The 19397-nt window shown below is 40.7% G+C and overlaps 1 protein-coding gene across 2 annotated transcripts in view; it reads left to right on the top strand.

Moving 5' to 3' along the window:
* The window catches only part of wscd2 (WSC domain containing 2), a 332148-nt gene that overhangs the window by 131778 nt on the left and 180973 nt on the right, over positions 1–19397 (top strand). For both annotated transcript variants that reach the window (XM_069932664.1, XM_069932665.1), the window contains exons 2-3: positions 5333–5447; positions 6780–6964. In XM_069932664.1, coding sequence (XP_069788765.1) covers positions 5333–5447; positions 6780–6964 — 300 coding nt within the window. The remainder of the gene's footprint in view (positions 1–5332; positions 5448–6779; positions 6965–19397) is intronic.

Raw genomic sequence — 19397 nt, 5'->3', positions numbered from 1 at the left:
TTTATCATAACATATCTCCCTGCTGGATCTATTATTTCCTCTTCTATTTTAAATGGCACATTTTTACTAATTAATATAGCCACTCCTCTTGCTTTTGAATTATGCTGCTGTTACATGTCCTACCCAATCTCTCTTTAATTTCTTGTGCTCCAATTCAGTTAATTGTGTTTCTTGGACAAATGCTATATCAATTTTTTTCTTTTTTCAGTAAATTTAGTAGTTTCTTCCTTTTAATTTGGTTATGTATTCAATTAATATTTAAAGTCATATAGTTCAACGTATACTTTATACTTTGTTTATCTTCCCTTTCCGTTTTTCCGTCATTACCTTTCCTCCTTTTCCATTTCTGTTTTCTTATTTTAAACCCTTTATAAGACAACATTCCTAAAACATCAAACATTTTACTTATTCTCCTATTTATACCTTCTTTAGCCCCAATCTCCCCTTCCCCTCCTGAGTTGTCCTTTATCCCTTGTCGGACAACCACATCTCCCCTCTCCATTTGGGTTTGCGAATTCACTCGCAAGCGTCAACTGATTTTTCAGTGACCGCTATTCCCCCCCACCCAGCCCCCCCAGAAAAGATTTCACTTTTCATATGTAACAAAGGTCACTCTTTTAATTCCCTCCTTATTCTCTCTATTCCATTACCTTCCCTTATTAATTCTTGTCTATACTATCTATATTTTCCTCTAAGTACAGATACATTCACGTATGCACATTATACCTATACACTCTTATACCTCTTTACCCACATACATATCAATCGTGATCATTTTTACTCTCATTACACGTCTTCATCCCTCAGTCTATTTTGTAATTGTTCTGCAAATTTTCGTGCGTCTTCTGGATCCGAGAATAGTCTGTTTTGTTGTCCTGGAATAAATATTTTCAATACCGCTGGATGCTTTAGTATAAATTTATACCCTTTCTTCCATAAAATCGCCTTTGCTGTATTGAACTCCTTTCTCTTCTTTAGGAGTTCAAAACTTATATCTGGACAAATGAAGATTTTTTGCCCTTTATACTCCAGTGGCTTGTTGCCCTCTCTTACTTTTTCCATTGTCTTCCCCAGTACCTTTTCTCTTGTAGTATATCTTAGGAATTTTACTAAAATAGATCTTGGTTTTTGTTGTGGTTGTGGTTTAAAGGCCAATGCTCTATGTGCCCTTTCTATTTCCATTTCTTGCTGTAGTTCTGGACATCCTAGGATCCTAGGGATCCAATCTTTTATAAACTCCCTCATATTCTTGCCTTCTTCATCTTCCTTAAGGCCCACTATCTTTATGTTATTTCTTCTGTTATAATTTTCCATTATATCTATTTTTTGAGCTAACAGTTCTTGTGTCTATATAGCTTTTTTATTAGATTCCTCTAATTTCTTTTTTAAGTCCTCTACCTCCATTTCTGCTGCTACTGCCCGCTCTTCCATCTTGTCCATTTTCTTTCCCATTTCTGTTAAGGTCATATCTATTTTATTCATTTTCTCTTCTGTGTTGTTTATTCTTCTTCTTAAATCATTAAATTCCTGTGTTTGCCATTCTTTAAATGACTCCATGTATCCTTTAATAAGAGAAAGTAAAACCTTTATCTTGCCTTTCCCTTCTTCTTCTATTTCACTGTACTCTTCCTCTTCCTCTTCTTCTTCCTCTGGGTTGGCCATCTGTTGTTTCTTGTTGCCCTTTTCTTCTCTTCTTTCTTGTTTCCATTGTCTTTTGTGTTCTCTTCTTGCTGCAGGTGTTCTGCAGCTGTCGTTGCCGGCTGTGGAGATCGACTCCCCAGCTGGTCCCCCTCCCGTCGGTGTGTTTCTTTTCATGCGCATCGCGCATGCGCGAGGAGTCGTGCATGCGCAGTTGCGCACTTTTGCTCGGCTCAGCGAGCCATTTTTGTAGTCCAATTTCTACCGACCTGAGGGAGTGGGTTTCTCTCTCCACCGCGGGCCTCTTCAAACAGGTAAGGCCTTCTCCTTCTTCCTCCGTTGTCTTCTCTTCCTCTCTTCTTACCGTTGATTTCGATTTTTCTTTTTTTGTCGCCATCTTCTTTCCACCTTTATACTCACTTTTCTTTAACTTTTATTTCTGTGCCTTTGTGTTTTCCTTTGTTTTTCCCGACTTTTCTGGAGAGAGCTGGAGTTCACCGTCCGGCCACTACTCCATCACGTGACTCCTATTCTCAACTTTTTGAGTGAAAACATGTCCTTCTCATTTCAGTGTCAAAAGACTGAGACTTTATGCTAAAACTATGTGCAATGTTTCTTTTATTGTAATAAAGAAACTTGGGTTCTTTTTAAACACTATAATGTATTAGCTATAAAATTGGTGATCATGTAGAGGCATCCATCTTGAATCCAACTAAAGCTGCCACCCACTAGTCTTCAACTTCCTCTAGTGGTCAGGAGGATCACTAGCACTCTTTCACTACAGTGTGCCCTAAATATTTGGCTGCATGTGTCAAAAAGCCCTATACCCCAACTCTGCCACGCTAAGGTGAGTACCTGAGCTATTCACATTTATGCACATTTGATTCATATCCCTTTGAACCTTTCCTATCCATGTGCCTGTCTAAATGTCTTTTAAATGTTTCTGCAATAGCATCTACTTTATCAATTTTGTGTGTTTCCACAAGGCCTTCAAAAGTTCTGAGAGTTTGGGGGTCTGGCATTAATCAGTTTGGTTTTTTTTAATACCCACTTTAACAGAACTTAACTAAATGGTACACTGCCCATTCCTTCTTAGAAACTATTGAACTCTTCAACACCTTTTTCAGTGAGAGCCCAGGAGGCACACAAACTCAATAACGCTACCTTAATTTTGGAACATTGCTGTGAATTTGATCTAAGCTGCTCAGCAATATAAAGAAAATTAAAAACATAAGCCATCCTGTCGACATGTTTGAATGAGTGGTTTATCTGCTAATCTTTTCCATTTGTCAGCACGTTCCTCAATTTTAATCTTTAATTTATGAATAAAATCCCCTTTAGCCTCACACATGAAATTAGCATTAAAACAGAATTAACACGTGCTTGTTTATGTAATGGTTTCATATAAATAGGTCATTGTGTACACAAGTGTCCTCACTGTGATTGTTATGTGCCTTTTGGAAGAACTCCAGTTTCCTACACATCATACTCCTTGAGAATCAGGAGAACCTAATTTACCGCCCATCAGGGATCTGTGTATGGTGAGCCCTAGGATTCAGGACTCACTCAGTCTGAGTTAACTACACAGTCTTTTTAAATTATGAATGTACAGTCTTTTTCTACTTTAGTTATCTCATAACCCACTGAAATTCTTAGGATTTCTAAAACACACTGCAGGGAATAGACACATGACATTTTGGGAGACAATTGAAATACATAGAAGAGGCTAGTTTTGTGTCATCTCATCTTCTGGTAGCTTGCATGCTTTTAGATATCCTCAAGGATGTTGCAGTGTTCTGGGTTAGTTACCAAACGAGTTCTGTCTTTTCACCTTTCTGTTACACAGAGTCACAGAGTTGTACTGCACTTGGGCCCACAGTGTCTATGCTATTCCTATTTTCTCACATTTTATACTTTAATAATATGTGTACTTTATAATGGATGTAGCTCAAAAGCTTTTCACCAATGGTCAAGATCTAGATAACATTCCACAGAAAGCAAGATTGAGAAAACATTCAGCTTACAAGTCAAAAATAACATTCATATCACAAAAATTACCAACATTGAATCTTTCCAAGAGAAGGGAATCTAACCAGCTGCATTTGATATTCAATGATTGCCCATTGCTCGAGGACAATCCAGGCACAGTTTGGCACCTTAGTCACAAGCTTTGCATCACGCCCCCACTGTCCAAGGTAGATGCACATGAGTAAAGGGTTTGCCCCTTTCTAACAAATCTCCTCTCAACCCTTGGTGATCTTTCACTCTCTTAGCAGGCATGCTCAATAGCTGAATTCTTGCCTTCTTGCAGTAGACCACTTTCTAGATCATGTTGGAAGAAACAATGTGGTCCAAGGACAGGCAACAAGTGACCTCAGAGTGGAAGGTGTAAACCCAAACAAAAGTGGGAAAAAGATTTAAACATAAAGATAAAAAATGAAATATGGGAAAAGTTATGCTCTGGAACTATGAAAAATATAATAAATACAAGGTTACAGATGATTCAATATAATTGGTTACACAGGCTACATATCATGCCCCAAAAGTTAAAAAAATGGGATCCAACATTATCAGATAGATGTTTTCACTGTAAGAAGGAAAAGGAAACGACAGTACATGCAATTTGGACATGTGAGAAAGTGAAAAAGTTTTGGGAAGATTAAATCAGGTATTAAATAAAATCACAAAAAGCAACAAACCAAAAAATCCGGAGATATTCCTTCTAAGTAATATAAGAAGTAAAGAATTAGGCCTCAAACTGGATGAAGCGCAAAAAAGATTTATTATGATAGCCTTAGCTGAAGCAAAAAAATGTATAATGTCAACCTGGAAATCAGAAGAGAGCCTGAGAGTACAGCAATGGTACATAGAAATGAATAAATGTTCCATTGGAAAAAATAACATATAATTTAAAAAATAAAGTCACATTATTTGAACAAATTTGGGATCCGTACATGGAACACAACAGAGAGGGCCTACCGGGGACCTCCACCCCCTAAAATGATAGAATGAGAAGAAGATGAAATGAACTGACCCAGTGTGTAAAAGTAGATGACACAATTTTCTTGTTTATTTTCATTGTGTGATGACATTGTTTAATGGGTTTATTGTATTGTTTATGTTGAATGTTTAATGGATTGGGGGGGTGGGAAGGAGGGAGGGGGAAAAAAGGGGAGAAAATGCCACTGTGTATATTCAAGAGGGAAATGTTTGTGTGTATTTTAATTAATATAGTTCATAGTGTGAAAAAATTTTAAAAATTAAAAAAGAGTAGAAGTTGCAGCCCATTATCCTCTTTTGATTCCCCCGACATCATCCTCAGTGGAGCCCTGGAATCCCTGGAAAGTCCAGAACTTCCTGGAAGGCAGGAGATCATGCAACCTGACCTGATCCTGCTTTTTGACTTTTTGTTGAGCAGTTCCTGGCAAGCTGAATGGTAGCACATTTTCTTCAATAGTTCAGACGAACAAGCCCCCTACAATTTTCACAACTGTCCCCTGTACCATTGGCTAATTAAATTGTCCATATTCAGGTGCAGACCAGTCAAATTGGCTGTAAAATGACAGTTTGTAAACAGAAGATTTATTGTGAAGTACCTGACGGAATATTTAACCCCAGTCTATATCTTGTGAAATGAATCTTCATATTGTGATTGGAGGTTTTATTTAGATTATTTACTCTCTCTCTCTCCCAGCAAAATATATTGGCTGTTATTTCGACAGCACCAAACAGAGGGCATTAAGAGGAATGGCATTTTTTGACTACAGAAAGATGACCATATTTCGTTGCCAGGACAACTGTGCTGAAAGGTAGGGTGATGGAATTTGATCTATTATTTTCTTTCAGTCCATCTCATCTCAATAGTAACTAATAATATTGCATGTATGTATTTTCCACCCCAAGGCCTGTGTGCTATCCACAAGAGTGGCTGGTGCTTAGTTATTGGAGAGAAAATCTCTACGAGGGGACAAGGCAAGAGCAAGAGGGCAGAACCCTAACAAACCAGGATGTGGGCATGGCTGGCAAGGACCACATCTATTGCCCATCCAAATTGCCCTTGACAAAGTGAGTCTTGAAGTGCAGCTTCTCCACAACTACCAAAGAGGAAGGAGTTAGAACCATTGAACACAACAGAATAGAAACAGGTCCTTTGGCCCATTTAGTTAATGCCCACCTAGTTAATGCTCTCCACAGAACACCTGTAGAAGTTTTTGAGAATCTTTGATGACATATTGAATCTCCTCAGACACCTCACGAAGTATAGGTGCTGGCGAGCCTTTTTTGTGATTCCATCAATGTGGAAGCTCCTGGACAGAGATGTAGACATCCATGAATTTGAAGTTCTTGACCCTCTCCACTACTGAGCCCTCAATGAGGACTGGATCGTATTCCCCTGACTTCTTCCTGGTCCACAATCATCTCCTAGGTTTTGCTGTTAGTGAGCTCAAGATTGTTGTCATTACACCATTCAATGAGCTGATCTATCTCTCTCCTGTACACTTCCTCATTGCTGTTTGTGATTCTACTGATAAATGTGGTGTCATCGGCAAACTTATAGATGGCATTGGAACTGTGCCTGGCCTCACAGTCATGGGTGTAAAATGAGTAGAGCAGTGGGTTAAGCACGCATCCTTGGGGTGCGTCTGTGTTGATGATCAGTGAGGAGGAGACATTATTTCCAATGTGTACTGACTGTGGTCTTCCCATGAGGAAATGTGCATCATTCTTCACATAAAATACATTGTGAACTCAGAACTCCCTTGCTCTCCCCGCCATCTCCAAGTTGCTTCCATGTCTGGATGTTTAATTTGGGATTTGACTTTAGTAATGGACACATATATATCAAGGAGATGTAGGGACATAGATCATGTGCAGGCAGAGAGATTTAGTTTAACCTGGCATCATGTTCAAAGCGGATGTCATAGATCTGTTCTTGGGCTTGGCAATGTTCCAAGTATAAACAACCTCTATGACCTATATTATGTTTTAATAAAGTGTCTCAACTTGAAATGTTGACTGACCATCTCTCTCCACAGATACTGCCTGACCCACTGAGTCCTTCCAGGTTCTCTTTGTTCACTCAATATTTTAGCATCTGCAGTTCTTGGGCTTCTCTGAACATCTTTTATTTGCCTCTCCAGGGGCTATCAATTTGCAGGCCTGGAGTTTGGAGCTGAATGTTACTGTGGACACAAGATCCAGGCTCGGAACACCAGTGACTCCGAGTGTAGCATGGAGTGCAAAGGAGAAAAGAGCAATGTGTGTGGTGGTCCCAACCGTCTGTCCGTCTACCGACTGAAGCTCACCCACGAGTCTGCCAGACGCTGTAAGCTCAGCAACTATTGTTCAGCAGATGTACAATCTAATCCAGCCATCCTCAACCAGGGCCACGGTCCTTATGTTCTTTATGTCGACCTTACTTTCATTTTAAAATATTTTTACTCAGTTTAATGTATAAGCTTACATTCAGTTTTTAAAAAAGAAGCACAAATCATTTGTATACACATAAGCACGCAAAAAAAGAAAAAATGTAGATGAAGCCAAGTCAAGAATTCCTTAATAAACATAAGAAACAATCATTTGATTTGATCTGTAAAACCATGTTAAACCCGTTTACTGAGTTAAGCCAGAAAAAGTGGAAAAAACTAAAACTCATCAAATCTACCCTCTTTGACTAATCAATGTTACCTTATATAATAAATAAAAATGAAAATGTGGATCTAACGGTGACCCCAAATATCAGACAGTGAATCTCTGGAGCACACGATAATTCTTAATTCCTCTAATTACAGGTACACAATTCTTTATCTGGAACCCTTCGGGGACAGTGTGTTCTGAATTTCGGATTTTTCTGGATTTCAGAACAAAAGCCAGCTGCCCCAGAATTAAGCCCACCCGAATTGTGCTGCCGTATCCACCCCCTTCCAGTCGTGCTGGCATCTCTCTCCCCCCGCCGGCCCGAGTCACACTGCCATCTCTTTCCCATTCCGCCTGCCCGAATTGCACTGCCATCTCTCTCCCCTCTTGCCCGCCTGAGAGTCGTGCTGCCATCTCTCTCCACCCCGCCCACCCGAGTCGCACTGCCATGTCTCTCCCCCTCGCTCTCCTGAGTCGCGCTGCCATCTCCCCCCCCCCCCGCCCCGCCCAACCTAGTCACGCTGCTGTCTCTTTCTCTTTCTCCCTCCGCTGTACCAGGAAAAAAAAATGCTGTTTTTTGGAGCTTTCCAGATTTTAGATGTCTGGATAAAGGAATGTGTACCTGGTATAACAAAATTGTAAAAACGGGCCCCAGAACTTTATAAATTGAAAATTTGTATCTTTAATATTATATCTAATTTTCACCAAACTTAACTAGGACATTATGTCATATAGCCACTGTGTATGAGTAGGGGATAAATCATCTTTCTATTTCAGTAAGATTGCTCGTCTGGCTATCAACGTGGCAAAAGCGAAAAGTTTTTCCTGAGATACCGACATAGGTTTATCTGGGTCACAAGAAAAACCAAACAGAGCAATTAACGGACAAGGTTCTAAATTAATCTTGAGCAGAGTCCTAAGGGGGGTCATAGCCAAATAAAAAAGGTTGAGATTAGCTGGTAATCTATCTAAGCATTGTGAAACATTCTGAGACAATAAGGACCCTCTTAAGCTAAGGCTGCTAGAGTGACATCTTGGGCAGAATGGAGCTGATAGGATAATAACCTGTCAATCATAGCAAAAGACTTTGGATCTGAAGTGATTGGGAGGATTTAATGTGCAAAGCTTGAACCATATAACTAACTTCCATTTAGAGTTGAGAAAGTAAATCTGCAGAAGCTGGGGTTGGACGCAGTACAAATAAAATTGCTGGAGAAACTCAGCAGTTCACAAAGCATCCCTTGGAAGTAAAAGGAAGTCGTTGCTTTGGGCCTGTGCCCTTCATCAGGAATCCTATTGATGCTGTGTGACCTGCTGAGTTTTCCAGCAATTTTTTGTACTGAACCAAGCTCCATTTGTTGCTGGAACTCTAATTTAATTGGAAGATTGCTTGAGTTTAGGTCATTAGGTTCCACATGACAGTTTTAAAAGGTTCTGGTTAAATAGAAGCATGCAGGAGACTTTGGCGCTGGTATCTGGACCAACACACAGGAGGAGCTTAACAGGCACAGCAGCGTGAGTGGGAGAAAAAGGCATGGTCAATGTGTCAGGCTGGAACCAGCCTTGAGGAAGTCACAGGGAAAATTCTGCAAACTCCACATAGGCAGGGACCTGAGGCCAAGATTGAACACAGTTCATTGGAACCGTGAGGCAGCAGCTCAATGAGATCCACCACCGTGTCAACCCCCTAATTTCCAATTAACAAAGATTTGCTTAGTCATTTCTCTTGAAGATCTCATCTGCTTTAGAAATCGAGGAATTGTGGTCAGCCATTCCTTCTGGAGGATGCTTTATTAATCAACATTTTATAAAGTAGATGTTCAAGGTGGAAGGACCTCCCTAATCTGTATGGAATCTCTATGGCAAGGTTTCTGAGCAGAGGCCTGACACAGTGGTAAATGAGCAAGCCTCCCATTGGTACACTAATCATAGTCTGTTCTGACAGCTCAAAAAGACTGATAGCACTATTGCAAGTCACATTTTTGCACCAGGAATATTTATTATTTATCATGTGTGTTTATTGTCTCTTTTAATTAAATTCAATTAGTTTACTGCTGTAGTTTTTCTTTCTGAGAACCTGTTCAGCTGGAGCAAGTAGGTAGCAAAGGTGTCGTGGTGAGTGTAGGGGTTGGCGCCATGCCAGTGATCTAGGTTCAATTCTGGTGCTGTCTGCAAGGAGATTGTACATTCGCCCTATGTCTGAGTGGATTTCCTCTGGGTGCTCTGATTTACTCCCACCTTACAAAAACATATGAGGTTTTCAGGCTAATTGGAGTATTTGGGTGGCAGGGGCTCATAGGCAGGAAGGACCCTTTGCCCTGCTGCATCTTGAAAATTAAAAACATTTAAAATCTTGGTGCAGATGTACATTGTACAATGTATATGACCATAAACTTTGCCATCAAGCTGTCAGGCAGTGAGAGGTGGTCAATGTGACCATGCAGAGTACATTGCACACAATGGGGTCAAGGTGCATTTATAAGGCATCTTTAACATGATAAAATGGAGTTTGGTCATGTGAAGAGAGAATAACCAGTCTGGGCTTCCAGTCTGTAGTCTTTGGAAGAATAGAAGATGATTCAACTGAAAGAACAATATTCTTAAAAAGGAAGGAGAGATGTGGAAGGATTTCTCTCAATCTGAGGAGGGTAGAACTGAAGTGGAAGGGAGTGGAGATGGTAACAGTTTTGAAGTAAGATGATTTGAGAGAAATTTCATTATATAAAGACTCACGAATCTTTGGAATGCTCTGTCTCAGAGGGGGGCAAATGCGCATTTATTTTATGCAAGACAAAAAGCAATAGATTTCAGATAGAAAGGAGTCGAGTGGAATGGGAATTGGGCAGGAGTTTGAGAAGTGGCTCAGCTATGATCTTGCCAGATGGTACAGGGGATGGAGGGGCTGAATGGCCTATTTCTTATTTTGCTTGATCGACCTGAGTTTGAAAGTCTCATTAAGATGCTGAAAAATTAAAAGGTACTTCAAAACTCTAGAATGTTAATTAAATGTCAATTGATGCTAGATCTTTTGTTAAGGATGGAAACAAGTGCATTACAGTTTACCATCCGATTTGCATTCATGATGCAGAAGCACCAGGCACTTAAATCATTTATATTATGTATTTTTGAAGATCAAATGTGCTGATGAACTTTGCATGGAGACTTGAGAGAATTATCAAAAGAATCTATACATAATTTAAGGGAAATAATTACAGTTACTTTCTTAACGATAATCTTATGCTCTTGGTAATTAATTTTTTAATTACCCCTGACTTTATCAACGAATTATAATTCAGTTCCATTTCCCCCCTCAGTGTCATTACTCTGATTTTACTGCTTCTTTTATGGGGTTAACTATTTTTCGATAATCCACAGCCATGCAAAATCACTTGTAGTTGTTTATTCTGAGTGTACCGGATGCTAACAGGAGAAATGGGGAACATTTGGTTTAATTACAGTTAAGCATCAAGCATGTAGAATGAGTGCAGATTAATATACAATAGACAATGCCCTTTATAATTTGAGAAAGGTTTGTGGCAGGAATGATCCTTGTAGTTCCAGTTCCATTCTCTTCAATGGCTTTTTACTCATATTAAACTAGATAGTTCTAATTAACATTAGGCCTTTTTATAGTGAAGAAATAAGTGAGGGTAAAGGTAGATATTCTCTGCCCTTACATCTATGGTGATTGGTGCTGAGATTAGGGCTCACTCCTGCCACCCAGAAATGTCCTCTTCCCATTCCTCCTCCGCTCCTTGCTCCTTCACTGAGCCAGGCCAGAAGGAGGCAGACAAGGGTACAGCAGAGCCTTGCGGGGTGAGCCTCTTGTGTTTTAATGCGGGATCAATGGCCTTTTTCGTTACCCATAATCCCCCATACAGCTGGAACCACTGTGTTTTCCAGAGTAGTTCCAGCTGCATGGGGGATTATGGGTAACAAAGTCAGCCATTGTTTGGCACGTATGTTTGACCTCACACTGACGGTCAGCACTACTACACCACTCACCCTGCTTCCCTCAGCTCTGGAGGATGGCTCCTGATACTGCTCTACATAAAAGCAATGCTGGAGCAGCCTTATACGCCTTCTCCATAAAAATAAGTCTGCCTTTTTTTTCCTCGTTGAGCTGGCTTCAATATGGCATTGCTCCATATAAAGAGCTTTGAGTTTCAAAGAATATGCTTTATCAGTGTTTTAGTTCCATCTGCAGTTTGCATGGTTTTCCAGTGTCACCTGACTCAAATGCAACTTGTCCAAAGGCACACACTGTGCGCCTCATTGACCACACTGTCCAAATGATCCTTTATCAAAGCCAAAATCTGGGTCCTCCCTTATGCATTTTTCTAGGTGGAAAGAACATGGAACAGTGCGGCACAGTGCAGGCCCTTTGGTCCAAGATATTGTGCCGACTCATGTAAACCTATTCCATGATCAATTTAACCCTTGCCTTCCTCACAGCTCACAACTCCCATTTATTTTATGTGTGCCTGTCAAAGAGTTTTTTTAAATGTCTCTATTGTGCCAGCTTCCACCACCACCCTGGCAAGGGTAAAGGTAGATATTCTCTGCCCTTACATTGCTAAACCTATCTCCATAAAACCTCTGAGGGCAGATCCAGCATGCGGATTCCGATCTGTCGTGAGGATACAGTCAGAGGGGAAGCACAGTCCCCACCATGTTTAAAAAAACCTACCTCAATCATCCCCCGAAACCTTCCTCCACTCAACTGAAATGGATGTCCTCTGGTATTTGCTATGGTCACCCCATGCTGGCTGTCTACCCTACCTGTATTCCTCATAATCTTATATATACCTCTACGAGGTCACCTCTCCTCCCCGGTCACTCCCAGAGAGAAAAGTCCTCACTCTGTCAACCTTGCTTCATGAGACATGTGGACTCAACGGGCTGAAATGGTCTCCTCTTTTGGAAGGATATGTGAGAAACAAGGGAGGGTCCAGAGAAAGCCCTTTCAAAGATGAGAGATTGCAGGGTTAACTGATGGGGTAAGAGTGGAAATGTTGTGTCTCCAGCAGAACTCTTTAGAGGGAATGAAAGATGTAAAAAGAGCAGTGTGCTTCTGTACTTGGAAAAGGGTAAATCATGAAACAAAATGAAATGGTAGCACAATGGTGCTGTGAGTGGAGCTGCCTCCTTAGAGCTTCAGTGACTCAGATTCAATCCTGATGTCCAGAGCTGTCAGTGTGGAGTTTGCACGTTCACCCTGAAACTTTTGGATGTGCCCTGGGGATTGCACTTTCCTCCTACATCCCAAAGAAATGTGGGTTGGTAGATTCATTGCCTCTAGTGTGTCAGTGTTTAGATGGGAGAACTGATGTGGGAAGAAGGTTGAGAAGCATTGCTCTAGACCCAATTGTTACTGAAATATTTTGGTTGAGAAATATTGTCATTGGCCTATTTCCTTTGGAATTGTGAAACAATTATGAGTCAATTAGGTATGATTAAAACAGTAGTTTTCAAACTTTTTTTTCCTATTTAGATACCACTCTAAGCAATCCCTTATTAATCACAGAGCACCCTATGGCATCAGGCAGGGGTGGCCAAACTTGCTTAATGTAAGAGCCACAAACGATAAAACTCAGATCCTTGAGAGCCGCAGGACAAGAACAAAATTCACATATACGTTTTTATTGTTACATTCACATTTTGTAACAAAAATGTTATATAAATTTTAAGAAATGCATATTAAATGCAATAATATTTATTCATGCATGCAGTGTTTAAACTGTTCATTTGTATTAGTTTTTAGTAATCACAAGACACAAAAATGTAAAAAAAAACAAAAAAGAGATATTTTAATCATATTTCCACCTTACCAAATTAGTCTTATTTATAATCATATTTTTTAATGACTAAACTACAATGCTACAAATCAAACTATTAAAGACATGAGTTGGGTGGGCGAGGGGGAGAGACCAGCAGCACGAGTCGGGCAGGCGAGGGGCAGAGACTGGCAGCATGAGTTGGGCGGGCGAGGGGGAGAGACTGGCAGTGGGCCTCATATTAAAGGTCAAAGAGCCACATGTGGCTCACGAGCTGCGGTTTGGCCACCCCGGCGTAGGGAATACTTAAGGTGGTATGTGAGTGGAAAGGAAACGTTTGAAAACCACTGAACTGTGCCCTTTTGTTTTATTCTTGCACTACCTGCTATACTTAAGAATAAGTTAGCATACAAAACGATGTTTTTCACTATATCCAGGTAAACTGAACATGACAATAAGCGATTCAATACAAGGAAACCTCTTTACAAAGACCTGCACTTTGGTAACAACCTTCACTAATTGTCTGGAACATCCCAAATTATCTTACAGGCAATGGATACATTTGAAGTCTCATCACTGTTGTAATCTTGGAAATATAACAGCCAATTTATACTTCCACAATCAACAACTGGATAAAGATACAACTCTTTCAATTATTTGGAATGAGGGCTTACCACCCACCTTGTGAGGCATCAGGGACCCTTGTTCGGCTGTAAAGAAAATCACATAACTTTGTATCTCAGAGAGCAGGCCTCAGTGGAACATCCCATTCAAGTCCAACAATGCAACACTACATCAGAACTGATGTTTGCACTCAGTCTCCAGAGCAGTATTTAATCCAGAGCCTTCAGATCTGAAGTAAAAGCTTTACCCACTGAGGCACAGCTGCTCGACTTACAAAGATCAGCCCAAATGGATCAGAAGTCTTCACTGAGTTGTCATTGTTCTGTTCCCACTCTATTGACGGCAAGTGTTCAAATGTGCAGTCGAATTAAAGATTCCACAATCATTCCACTTTTGAAAAAGGTCATTAAGAACTAATGATATCTTTTCTAACTTTCTGTGCAGCTTGTGATTAAAGAAAAATGATAAAATTTGATATATTGACCATTTTCTGTCCATTATGAGGCAGAAGTGCTTTAAAAATGAATCAGAAAATTGCTCTGAGCCTGCTTGAGAGAGAAATTAAAATTACCTGTGGGTGTCCATTCAGAATGAGGGCTAGGTCATTTAGGACTCAGAAGGAGAGGTATTTCTTCATGCAAAAGGTGGAGAATCTTTAGTGTTCTCTGCTCTGGAGGGCTGTACATGTTCAATCATTTGCTTCATTCAAAACAACGTTAATAGGTTTTTGGGTACTGAAGGAATGAAGAGATGAGGCGGGATATTAGGCCTTGAACTGCAGAGGCTTTTCAAAGGGTTGAATGAACCATACAGCATGGAAATAAGTCCCTTGGCCAACTATGTCCACATGGACTGGCAAGTACCCATTATATTCATCCCATTGATCTGTAGCTTTCTATGCCTTGGTGATCCAATGGCTCATTCAGCTATTTGTTAAATGTTGTGAGATTACCTGTGTGTAAAGCAAAAGACATTAGTGACCTAGATGAGTTTTACAATAGTCCAGTAGTTTCACCATCACAAGCCCTAATTTCCAGATTTATTGAAGGAGTGGAGTTTCATTCCCCAGAAGTTGTGCTAGGATTCAAACTCATGTTTTTTCAATCAATGGTGCCGGTTCAGTCACCTCATGCCAGCAAGGCACAGGTTCTCCGGAGAAGGTTTCGGCATGGTTAGCGTAGTAGTTCACGCAACCCAATTACAGCAACATTGACGTGGGATTGAACCTGACACTGTCTATAAGGAGTTTGCAAGTTCTTCCTGTGCCCACATGGGTTTGCTCCAGGTGCTCTGGTTCCCTCACATCCTTCAAAGTGCACAGGTGTTGTCGGGAGCTGTAGGTTAATTGATGTAGGCTCATGAGCGGAAAGGCGCTGCTACTATGGTCTACATCTACTTTTTTTTTAAATCCTCACCTCCAATGGGACAGGTCTGACCACAAAGTGGAAACCACAGAATAGAATTAAAGCAAATGATCAGAACTACTTTGACCACTCAAAGAACCTTACATTTTTCCAAGAATTCAATCAGCAATGCAACCCTCAAATAAATCTGTGTGGAGTAGGACGGACGTTAATTTGTTTGTATGACACACTGACTAAGTGAAATGTAATTTAATTTTGAATACCTTAGTTAAGATAGATTGTAATGATTGTTATTTAATGCATCATTTTCTGTAATTTGCTTCTCCTCTGAGGCGTATATTAGCATTTATTCACTCAGTCACCAGAATGACATGATCAGCTCCTTCAATTAATTTACAAAATATTATTTTAGAATGGCTCACAGGAATAGAGGAAACATTTTAATAACATTGGGGAACAGCTGGCAAAGGCTGTGAAGGGAGAGAAATGTCTTTTTGATGATGGTACAGTCATGCATGAAGCCATGGGCATCACTCCTCCACATTGTGCCTCTCCCATTATCCGATGTTGTAAGTTACTCTTCAGACATTTTGTCCCATCTCCATTCTGTACCGGACTCTCTACATCTCTGCAAATTCTAGTTTCTATTGGGAAATGAAACCTGCTTTTTTATGATGACTTAAAATGCAACAGCAATGGTTCTCACCCTTTCTCTTCCCACTCACATACCACTTTAAGTATTCCCAATGCCATCAGTGCTCTGTGATGAGTAAGGGATTGCTCAAGGTGGGATGTGGGTGGGAAGAAAAAATTTGAAAACAGTGATATCTAATTGACTCGTTATGTGCACAGTTTCATAACTCCAAAGGAAATGGGCCAATGACAATTTTTCTCAAGCAAAATATTTCAGTAACAATTGGGTCTGGAGCAGTGATTCTCAACCTTCCCTTCCCACTCACATCCCACCTTAAGCAATCTCTTACTAATCACAGACCACCAATGGCATAGGGAATATTTAAAGTGGTATGTGAGTGGAAAGAAAAAGGTCGAGAACGATTGCACTATAATTTTCCCTCACCCCGCCTGGTGATGGTGAACAAGAAAATATGCAGATGTCTCGTGCAGCACACAAAAGCGCTGGAGAAACTTTTCGGCACTCCAGAAGAAGGGCTCAGGCCTTAAACATCGGCTGCCTTATACTACCCATGGATACTGCGTGATCTGCTGAGTTTCTCCAGCACTTTTGTGCATTGCACTACAATACCGGCATCTGCAGACTTTCCTATTTAACTCCCTTTTGCTTCACTTGGATGCTGCGAAACCTACTGAATTTCACCAGCATTTTTGTGTACTGCCCATCCTGGTGGTCATATCTAGATTTTAAGTCGCATTTTATTCTTTCCAATACTCCTCATCACAAATCAACGCATCGACAGAGCACGGTTCCTTCAGCGGGATTAAAGCATTCAAAGAAAAGAGCCATTTGGCTCAAGAAACATTTTTCTCCAATCAATATGTCTGATCTGATCTGAATCACAGGACTGAAGGAGGCCACTCAGCTCATTGGGTCTATGTTAGAAACACAGTTTGACTAGAGGCAACTGTTAGTCAAGTTGCCTAAAGGGGCAGCTGGGGCTTGGAGTGAGGCTGCATTGGGTTTGGGTTGCAGAGGGCACCCTGCATGGTGAATGCTTGCCATACAACCTGTGGAATCTGGACTCTCACTCAAACCGAAGGAATCTGCAGATGCTGGGGTCGAGCACAATGCTCAAAAGTGTTGGAGAAACTCAGCCAGTCACACAGCATCCATGGAAAGTCAATGGCAATTGATTTTTCAGGCCCGAGCCTTTTGTCAGTTGTGTCAACATTTAGGCAGAAGTCAGAATAAGGTGATGGAGGGTGGGGGAGGGGATGAGAAAGGGGGAGGAGCACAGGCTAGCTGGTGGATGCAGGTGGGAGGGGGAAGGAGAGAAAGATGCTCTCTGATGGGAGAAAGGAAGGGAAGGAAGGGGATTTTAGATTTGAAGGGATGCTTTTTGAGAAGGAGAGAGAGTATGGAACTTTAGGGAGCTTGCCTGAACCTCTAACCTTTTAATGCACTTGGAGGGGATTTGAGGTGGGTGAGTTTTCCTATCAACATTTTATGCAAAAGGATAACATGAGGAATGCTCTGAGCTGCCAGAAGTAATTACTTTTGTCCTGCTCTCCAAGGTCACGGCATCCTGGGATATTTTTGTATGACATTTGTACACCGTAAATATAGTGCAGCACAGAAGAGATTCTGCCTCTCATCACCTCTAGTGAATTCTGTGTAGGGTTTGCACATCCTGTGCCCACATAGGAGGTTAGTTGGCTGCTGCACTTTGACCCTGGTATGCTGATGAGTGGTGGAATCAGAGGGAAGTTGATGTAAATATAGGAAGAATAAAATGGGATGATTGTAAATGGGTGCTTGATGGTCAGGGCAGACCTGATGGGCGGTAAGGCCTGTTTCCATGCTGTATTGTCGATCGTGTTGGGTTCCAAGAGGAGATGAGGAGTGGTTTGAGTTTCACGTGTGGTCTAGTCACACAAATGAATGTGGGAAATATTGAGAACAGGCTCCCTTAGCAGCAGTCTTCGGAGATGGGACCAATTGTCATTATCTGGGTTAAGTGGCTCATTATCTGCTTCGAAAGTGTTTAAGGAACATTCGTGCAGGCGCACACTTTGTTGTGCTTCTTTATTCATTCCCACCAAGGAAATCACATTATATGAAAGGACAGAATTTTATAGCCAGCAATTTTATAAGGCAGCCAGTGAAACAGCAGTGAAAAGAGAGCAGTTTACTGATTAATTCAAGAGTGGGGTGGTGGGGAGGGAGGGGGTGTGGGGGGGGGGGCGGGTGGTGGGAGTCATTTTCAATGGCACTTCATGAAAACATAGATTGTTTACAGTGATTGCATTCAACAAATCAGCATATTGCTTCAACTTCAGTTTTGACACCCCAATGGCTGTTCTTTCTCAGTATCTTATCAGTTTCCAAACAACCAACACTGACCCACCTTTGAAAGAAGAACAATAATCCTCAATTTAAAATGGAAAAAAAACTGCCTCTATAATTTTCAAAGTGTGATTTGATTAACTTTCCATAATTCAGCAACAATCAAATAACTCAGCAGATCCCATGTGGAGAGGAGATGCATTCACAGGTGGCCGGTAATACATCTTTACCTCGTATGAACTCTGCGAGGCCTGCTGGACTATCCAGCATTTCTGTGTTTTTACGACATTTACAGGTAGCATTTCCACCAGTTGATTTCTCTTGCAAAGATCCATCTTTTGTGTGCTACACCACTCTCGCCCACATTCCTTCGTTCTCTGGATGACTTTCTAATATTGAAGCTGTTTGATAAACAGGTCCATCCAATGATTGCAATATGAAGGCTGGGACGCAGAGAGAGCTGCTCACCTCCTGATGGAGCCAATGGGGTTTCAATCTGGGGTATCTTGTGTGATAAAATGAAATGGTGTAGGAATTTATTGTACAATATACAAATTTACTGAAAATATTTTTACTGCTCAGGTGCATGGAATTTCCCAATAAATCATAAGTAAAAATAAAATTACACTCAAGAAGAAAAAATGACAAATAAAGAGATATACTGTATATTCAGATGAAGTTAAACAAGAAAATTTGCAGATCTCCAATGAATGTTGTGTGACCTGATGAGTTTCTCCAGCCTCCAGCACTTTTGTGTATACCGATAAATAATAACTGTTGTAAAAAAAAATTCATCTTTCTGTAATGCAGAGAGATCTTTGGCCTTGGAGTAGTGCTCTGGTTAGGGGAATAGGGGAAGATTCAAAAGAGCTGTTGGGGAAAAAGGCTGCTACTTCTGATAGAGCAGTATTCCTTCATGGCGCTGAAAATTTGGCTTCAAGGATTTCTTGATGTGCTCTGGTCTGTACACATGGAGAATAAATGCTAGTTCTGTATTCATTGAAGTTTGGAAGAATGAAAGGTGATTTCATTGAAGTACATAAGATTCTAAAGACATAGAAAGGGGTCGATGTGGATATGTTTTAAGTTTATACATTTATTAAATTTTTTTAATTAAATTTAGTCGTACAGCACAGTAACAGTCCATTTCAGACCATGAGTCCGTGCTGCCCAATTACACCCAATTAACCTACAACCCCCGGTACACTCTGAATGGTGGGAGGAAACCAGAATACCCAGAGGAAAGTCACACAGACATAGGGAGAACGTACAAACTCCTTACAGACAGTGGGGGCTGACACTGACACCGTACCAGTGTTGCACTAACTGTGCCTCCCAAGTTTATTTAAATTCAAGTTTATTATCATCTGACTA

The sequence above is a fragment of the Narcine bancroftii genome, chromosome 4 (assembly GCF_036971445.1).
Source record: "Narcine bancroftii isolate sNarBan1 chromosome 4, sNarBan1.hap1, whole genome shotgun sequence".
Classification (NCBI taxonomy): Eukaryota; Metazoa; Chordata; class Chondrichthyes; order Torpediniformes; family Narcinidae; genus Narcine; species Narcine bancroftii.
Note: the sequence above shows the minus strand (reverse complement) of the source record. Positions and strands in the feature narration are given on the sequence as shown.